Below are 8855 nucleotides of genomic sequence, written 5' to 3' on the forward strand. Positions count from 1 at the left end.
AAACTCGTGTTTACCACCTTCAACATAAGTACGTACAAACGTGTGTTTACCACATTCAACATCATAAAAACATATGGTTACCACCTTCAACATAAGTAAATACAAACGCGTGTTTACCAGTTTCAACATAAGTAAAAACAAAAGCGTGTTTACCAACTTCAACATCATAAGCCACCTTTGCCATAAGTAAATGTGTGTTTACCAAAGTAAATAAAAAGGTGTGTTTACCACCTTCACCGTAAGTAAATGTGTGTTTACCAAAGTCAATAAAAAGGTGTGTTTACCACCTTCACAATATGTAAATGTGTGTTTACCAAAGTCAATAAAAAGCAGGTGTTTACCACCTTCACCATAAGTAAATGTGTGTTTACCAAAGTCAATAAAATGCAGGTGTTTACCACATTTACCATAAGTAAATTTGTGTATACCAAAGTAAATAAAAAGCAGGTGTTTACCACCTTCACCATAAGTAAATGTGTGTATACCAAAGTAAATAAAAAGGTGTGTTTACCACCCTCACCATAAGTAAATGTGTGTATACCAAAGTAAATAAAAAGGTGTGTTTACCAAAGTAAATAAAAAGCAGGTGTTTACCACCTTCACCATAAGTAAATGTGTGTATACCAAAGTAAATAAAAAGGTGTGTTTACCAAAGTAAATAAAAAGCAGGTGTTTACCACCTTCACCATAAGTAAATGTGTGTATACCAAAGTAAATAAAAAGGTGTGTTTACCAAAGTAAATAAAAAGCAGGTGTTTACCACCTTCACCATAAGTAAATGTGTGTATACCAAAGTAAATAAAAAGGTGTGTCTACCGCCTTCACCATAAGTAAACACGTCAACATAAGTCAATAAAAAGTGACAAGTTTACCGTGTGCAGCAGCGGCTCCATGTGCGCGTCCTGGTGGTGCGTGTCCATCCTGTCATGTGCTGTCCTGCGGGATGGAGATGCTGCTTGCTGAGCGTGTCGCTTGCAGGCTCTTTAATCCCCAGGAGGTGCGAGCAGGAAGCGAGATAGAGTCCATGCTGGTCACATGGTCATGGCTTGTTGATGAGCAAGAGATGAGATTGGATATCTGTTGACAGTCCGGGTGTCACAAGATGTCTCCAAATTAAAACAGGACGTCTCCTTGTTGAGAGCGGTCGGCCTGGGATGATAAAATAAGGATTTGCCCCGCTCACTCTGTTCATTGCTTTCAGCACGAAACACGCGGAAAGCTAGTCACGGTGTAGCCTTTAGCCTGGTTGTCAGGCTAGCAGGCTAGCAAAGCTGTGTCCACATAATCCACATTGTTGTCATGTACGTGATAGTATGTGATAGTACATGATAGTACGTGATAGTATGTGATAGTATGTGATAGTATGTGATAGTATGTGACATGTGCATCTACTGCAGTGCATTTGCAGAGAGGGGGTTGGACAAACATAGCTCATTTGCATTAAAGCTACAGCTTTAAATGTTTTGGGCCATCATGTTGAAAAGAAATAAAACATATCATTAGGGTTGTCAAACGATTACAATTTTGAGTCAAATTGTTCACTGTTTTCAAGTGAATTAATCAAGATTAATCCGCATTAATCAGCATTTACCATTGTGTGAAATATGCCAATTTTAGCTGTATTTTATGTAGAGAAAGCTAAATGACAGGACGAGTATTAACATCTCTAAATGAAGTGAAATGTCTTAAAATGTATTTACCTTGTCAATACATGTCGACCCAGTACAGGTAAAAGGTATTTCTTATCTTAGAAGAAACAAGGAAGCTTGCAGAAGGTTCATGTAACAAAAAGACCATCCAAACATTTTCAATACTCCGCCAATCTAAAGCAGCACACGGCTGGACTTAATAGGAAACCAAATTAGCCACAAATGTAAGCGGTATAGAAAAGAAATCAATGAATGAATGAATGAAAGTAATAACAACGGTGAATCATATCAAGACCAAAACACAACACCACAGGAAATGTAGCAAAATAAGAGCAGGAAACCGGAACTAAGGCATAACAATGAAACAAAATCAACTTACACACAACTTGAAGCAATCACAGAGCGTGACATAGCTAATGCTATAGTCATACTATAAGAACAGGAAAACATTTTCAATTCGGTGATGGTTATTCGTCCCGTATTTTCAAAATAAAATGCTAACATGTGTTTCTAGCTCGTGTTGCTGCAAACACATCTCTTTGAGTTCTGGTACTTGAAAGGAAATACATTTTCTTTAGTTTGTGTGCACTGCTTGTCCTACAAGTAAACGCTCATGTGACAAACTCAACAATAAGTTGCTCTTAATTTGAAGTTTGAACACAAACGTACACCCCCAACACGGAAGTACAATGCTCTTAATGTAAACAGTTTTGCGAGTGATGTTGTCAAGTCAGAATTGAGTTATACGATTATGTACTTATCTAATGTTAGCCTGTTTTATAATCATATGTTTTTATTATATTTCATAGTAGCAGAATCACACTCTATTGCCGTCATTATGAGTCACGTAACTAAAGTTCAGTTCACAATTTGGAGTGGATTGGATTTCCGAGCACATTTAAATGCAGCAAACTATACTTCCGAGTAGGAGTTACGGTAGTGAGAGACTACACATACACGCATAATAAATATGATGTGTTCAGGTCAGTGTGTAGTTTAGATGACCCCACACTGACCTTTGCGATGCTGCTCGATGCCAGTCTGTGCAGCTACCGCCACCTGCTGGCGATGAGGGCACAAGACAAAGTGGAAAAAAAGAAGTTGCTCATGACATACCGTAATATCTGTATCATGTACACCATGTCAGATGCATCTAATCGCAACCACAGGGATAAAACTAGCTAGATAAGATGATTTATTGTCTTCCTATGACATGACAACAACAACATAGAGCCATTAAAAAGGATGCTATATCCCGTATAGAGGTACACCGTACATACATACATTGATTGGCATTTGAACAACTATCGTCAACGTAGCAGTGACGTCATAAACATTTGGTCGTCTACCATTTGGATAAAAGTACAAAATGCATCCCTCCCTCACCTGCTATGCTACACAAAAAAACGTTTCATGTACATGAATATTTATAGACTGTAAATATATACTGTATACAGGCACCATCACACGTTCTCGTTCCAACAGCACAGCCATAGAAATAACATTTGTATTTACAGCAGAGAAAGCATGAAGGAGAACCGCCATCGCTCCATTTAGCTGGCGTAGAAGCTGTAGTAGCCAATGTCTTTGGCGCAGGTCTTGTCCGCCTCCCTGGGTGCCGACAAGAGGTCGGACTTGAGCGGGGCCAGAGCGTCCGAGGCCGGGGCGGAGGAGGGCGGGGACAGCCTCCTCCGTTTGACGGCCTCAAAGATGCCCGAGTCGCCGGAGTCGATGGACTTGATAGACGACGGCGTCTCCATCCAGCCCGACTCGGAGGTGACGTCCTTGGCCTTGGCCTCCTCCGAGCCGACGGGCGACCTCTGCGCCGGCACGGAGTCTCCCTCCTCCGCCAGGCAGTTGCTTCTGGCGCCGACGGAGTTGGCGGCCCAGCAGGGGAACACCGAGCCGGCCTTGTACTGCGGCGGGGTGCGCCCTCCCCACCCGGAAGGGTCCGAGTAGTAGCCGAGGGCGCGGTTGGAGCAGCCCGCCGCGGGCAAGGGGAGGGCCTTCACTCCGGCCGCGGCGTAGGACAGCAAGGTGGCCGCGTTGCCTGCGAAATCGGCGGCCTCGTACGCCGAGGCGGCGAAGTCCAGTCGGTTGTTGGCAGGGGAGACGAACCATCGCTGCGGGGGGGTGCCCATCGGGGGCTCCTCGCTCTGCGGCGGGGACAGCAAGCTGTTGCCGAGGGGGACGCTGCGTTCCGTGCCAGCGGTCGCGCCGACGCCAGCGTGGAAGCGGGATTTGGCGTACGTGCTGACGAATTGCTCCTGCAGGAAAGGGCTGTGCATGGCGTATCTGGGGCCCGCCAAGATCTGGGAGCGGGGGGGCTCGCCCGGGGACGGGGTCAGGCGGTCGATGTCGCAGCCCGTGTACACGCTGCAAACACGCACGAGCAAAAGACACTTCATTAGGTACAGCCCTTTCGCAACGACCGTCGTCACGATATGCGCACGGTCACTTCATTAGGTACACCGTGCGTTTCTTCGTGGGCCTACTGCAAAAATATAGATATATATAATATTATATGTATTATATATGCATCCTATATAATCTATATTTTTAATACATCCATCTATGCATCCTGTATAATATATATATATATATAATATACTGTATATATAATATGTGTACTGGTGCACCATTCCATTTGTCGTCCTGCACATTGCTCACGTACACAATAATATGCTGATAATAATAATTAGATTTTTCCCCTTTAAAAAAACGTTATGTATTACTATCAACATATTAACACTCGCAATAATATACCTAACACAGCACTTTATTATTGTATGGTATTTATATATACTGTATATGATGGTATTTCATAAGACAGGGTTGGATGGAGGAGATTGATTGGCTGTGGCGACCCCTGAAGGGATAAGCCCAAAGATAAAGAAGTATATGATGGTATTTTATATACTGTATATGGTGGTAGGTACAACTGCATTTTCATATTTGATTACAAATAAAATACCAATATAATATAATTTAAGGCAATATAATATAATGCAATATAATGTAATATAATGTAGGACCAGTCCAGGGTGTACCCCGCCTCTTGCCCAAAAAACAGCTGGAATAGGCTCCAGCATACCCGCCCTGGTGAGGATAAGCATTGGCTGGATCATATCATATGATGTAATATAATATAAAGTAATGTAATTTAATATAATGCAATGTAATATATTCTAATGTAATATAATATAATGTAGTATCATGTCATATATCATGTAATTTAATATAATGTAATGTGATATGTAATTTAATATAATGTAATATAATATCATGTAATGTAACATAATATAATGTAATATAATATAACATAATATAATGTATTGTAATGTATGATATAATGTAATGTAATATAATATAACGTAATACAATGTATTGTAATGTATGATATAATGTAATGTAATATAATATCATGCAATGTAATATGATGTAATATTATGTAGTCATGTTATTCCTTGTAGTGTATTATTATTATTCCATGATAAGGTAGAATGATGCCATCCATGAGGTACATGTGTACAATACAAGATGATATGATATTTGTACATGTGTACAGTACAGTATAGTCTTTATGATTTTTATTGCTGGCACGTGGCTCCGATGTCGTGTGCCTAATATTTTGGCCTTCTAGTGTTGCTAAATATGTCAATATATACAACATAGTTTATAGTTTATAATATATCATACTTTATATTTATATACAGTATAGATATTTATATCTTACCCTACATTTATATACAGTATATGTATACATTTATATCATACACTGCACTACTTACATACAGTACATATATTTCTATCATATATACACGACTTATATACAATATTTATATTTATATCATACACTACTTTTATACAATATATATATTTATATCATACACTACTTATACACCGTATATATGTTTATATCATACACTATTATACACAGTATATATATTTATAACATACACTCACTTATATACAGTATATATATTTATATCATACATACACTTATTTATATTTATATCATACACTACTTATATACAGTATATATATATTTATATCATACATAAACTTATATATATTTATATTTATATCATACACTACTTATATACAGTATTTATATTTATATCATACATACACTTATATATATTTAGATTTACATCATACACTACTTATATACAGTATATATTCTATCATACATACACTTATGTACAGTATATATATTTATATCATATATACACTACTTATGTACAGTATATATATTTATATCATACATACATTACTTATATACAGTATATATATTTATATCATATATACACTATATCATACATACATTATTTATATACAGTATATATATTATATCATACACTACTTATATACAGTATATATATTTATATCATACATACATTACTTATATACAGTATATATATTATATCATACACTACTTATATACAGTATATATATTTATATCATACATACATGACTTATATACAGTATATATATATATATATATAAATCATATATATCGATGGAATACAGTGAACTTTTATGAGGTATTATTTATGAGGATTATTAGATTCCGTAGTTTTTATGGTGAAGATGAGAATGAATGATGCTATTTATGAGGATTATTAGATTCCGTACTCACGTGTCATAGTTGTCCCGAAATCCTTTGGCAAAGGGATTGTGATCGATTTTCAGTTGGGTGATCTGTGGCGGGAGAATAGCTACGGATTATTCTCCTATTTTTATGGGGATTATTTTGGGGTCGGGGGGGCTCACGTCGGTGTTCTGGTAGGCCGTGACGGCGATGAACTGGGTCTCGGTGAAGGTGAAAGTCTGGACTCTTCCCGGCTGGCCTCCGTCCTCCGTGCCGTCCTCGTTGACCTCCAGCACGTGCAGTCTGGGCTGGTACTTGTGCAGGGACTGCAGGACCACCATCTGGACGCGGACACGTCGTGACGGCCACCGCAGGGGCAGGGGGGGGGGGGGGACGGAAGCTAGGACGTCTTACCTGTCCGGTGTTGTTGGACGCTCCCTTGTTGTTGGTCAGCTTGAGCTTGCCGAAGGAGATCTCCTGCCGCATCCAGTGGGCTCCCGAGTTGGGCGAGTCCGGGTGCATGTAGACTCGATTTCCTGGATGAAAACACGGAGTGGAAAAATGTGCACGGCTTGTATCTTCTGCAAATATTGGAATATATCTATGGTTTCCAACGTCTTTTCGGATATGATAATATCATATATTTAATTGTATAATTATTTAAAGTACATCTTTAAAATATGCAGGTGTGTTTTCTTGGAGTAAAAAAAAAGAATAATTTTTCTTACCAATGACGTTGGTGTCGGCCTTCCCACAGGGCACCCACTTGCCCCCCTGAAACCTCCAGTGGTTGGGGTCGGCCAGGATGACATCCACGAAGATGTTGTAGTGAGCGGTGGGGTCCAGGCCGGAAACGTTGAAGCTTAAAAACGGAAACATTCGCCTGAGGGGAAGAGAAGAGCAAGAAAGGAAATACTCCAAGCGTATTCGTCCCTCACGGTCTTTATTTCGATAGATACACGGATGTGATAAATAATACATCATCTGGAATGCCGTACCTTCCTTGCTTGGTGATGATCATCTCGGTCTGGTGTCTGTGGAACTTGAGCCAGAGGGCCCTGTTGCAGAGATACACCTGCGCCTTGCCGGGCAGGAGGCCGGCAGCCTGGGCCGGGGAGAACTGGTAAAAGGCGCCGCCTTGGTAGGTGTGTCCGTACTGCTGGGCTGCGTACGGGTAGCCGGCGGCCGGCGGGTAGGCTTGAGGCGAAGAGCTCCCGAGCAGGCTGTTGTAAGCTCCGTTGCCGAGGACCGGGTGGTGGGCCACGTAGCGGCCGGGACTCCCGATGGAGAAGGCTGGGTGCGCGGCGCCGTGCTGGCTCGGGTAAGGGAACATGGCACCGGGCGCTGCGGAGGCTGAGACGGAGTGCGGCGGCTGCGCGGACGAGGAGAAGCTGCACCTGTCCCCCGCTGCTCCATGGAGGGTGTGGCGGGCGTCAGAGTCTCCGAGTTTGCCCCCTTGCGCGTCCTTGGAGTCGGGGAAAGTGTCTGCCTCCGACTGATTCGTCATCTCCCTGGGGCTTTTTTTCTGGGGTGAACTTCTCTCCTGGTTGTCAGCTAGGATGGGATGCAAGGAAAGCTCTGCTCCATCATTCATACATTTCCTGGAGGGGTCACTCTGGGGGGAGATCTCCACTTGCATAACTCAACCTAAACCTCTGATGGGCTGCTTTTTTTCCCCCCACAATGCAACGCAGCGAAAGGATGATGGCTTCCGAGCTGCAAATGAAGCAATTGACACCACCTTGCAAGCATGAGCTCTCCTCTCCATCACTGCCTCTAATGAAACAAGCCCTGTGATTGGCCGAGGCTGCCTTGTCGTTTCATTAGGAAGTCTAAAAATGTCCTCTCAACTGAGTCCAACGTTATTTTCTGGTGCTCTTTGCCGATTTTCCCTGCGTTATTTACCTATTTATGCGCCATGAGTGCCAAAGTGTGTCTGCGGAAGACATGAGGATTTATTATTCACACGGCCAAAATGACAGTCCATGACAGGCGCTGCATCCCTTGCCTTCGGATGTTTGCCATATAGCGTGAAATCCTAGCGTCCCCGCTGCAGGAAGATGTGTTTAGGGCTCCCACGGCTGCTTAATATTTCATCAAGTTGGGAGCCCGGGGTTCTGATATCAGAAAAAAAAAAAACCTCAGTATTGGCCACAAAAAGAGATCCTAGATAAATAATAATACATCATACTCTATATACTGTATGTACGCTCGCTGGACGATTGATTAGGTACACTCATTCGGTTATTACAGAACGGATATAGGACAGAAACCACTAGGCAACATCCTACTATGTATACCTGATTTGGTTTTGGTCCAAAATCTTTGCTACGCTTTGGTACTTTGAAACATTTCAAGGAAAATTGGACTTTTTTGGGAATGTTGCTTATCAGCCAAAATCCTTTACACGACACACGAGCACCGTGTGTTCTAAAGATATCGAAAAAACCTAGAAAATCCATCAAAAACCTAACCCAAAAACCTCCAAACAAGGTTCCAACTGACCTGCATATTGACCCTAGTTTACCACCAGTGCTACATGCTAACGTTTTTGGCCTTTCACTCTGTTCTTCACATTGTTTTCTGCCCCGGGGGGGGAGTAGAAGTAACAA

The 8855-nt window shown here is 41.5% G+C and overlaps 1 protein-coding gene across 1 annotated transcript in view; it reads right to left on the bottom strand.

Moving 5' to 3' along the window:
* Nucleotides 1-8196, bottom strand: part of LOC131135928 (sodium-driven chloride bicarbonate exchanger-like) — a 31101-nt gene extending 22905 nt beyond the window's left edge. Inside the window, exons 1-8 of the mRNA XM_058082348.1 lie at nucleotides 7242-8196; nucleotides 6972-7126; nucleotides 6658-6779; nucleotides 6426-6584; nucleotides 6292-6353; nucleotides 3205-4025; nucleotides 2666-2708; nucleotides 873-981 (exon numbers count right to left, since the gene is read on the bottom strand). Of these exons, the coding sequence (XP_057938331.1) occupies nucleotides 873-981; nucleotides 2666-2708; nucleotides 3205-4025; nucleotides 6292-6353; nucleotides 6426-6584; nucleotides 6658-6779; nucleotides 6972-7126; nucleotides 7242-7882 (2112 nt within the window). The 5' untranslated portion in view covers nucleotides 7883-8196. The remainder of the gene's footprint in view (nucleotides 1-872; nucleotides 982-2665; nucleotides 2709-3204; nucleotides 4026-6291; nucleotides 6354-6425; nucleotides 6585-6657; nucleotides 6780-6971; nucleotides 7127-7241) is intronic.
* Nucleotides 8197-8855: the final 659 nt, after the last annotated feature.

Source organism: Doryrhamphus excisus, chromosome 9 (genome assembly GCF_030265055.1).
Source record: "Doryrhamphus excisus isolate RoL2022-K1 chromosome 9, RoL_Dexc_1.0, whole genome shotgun sequence".
Lineage (NCBI taxonomy): Eukaryota > Metazoa > Chordata > Actinopteri > Syngnathiformes > Syngnathidae > Doryrhamphus > Doryrhamphus excisus.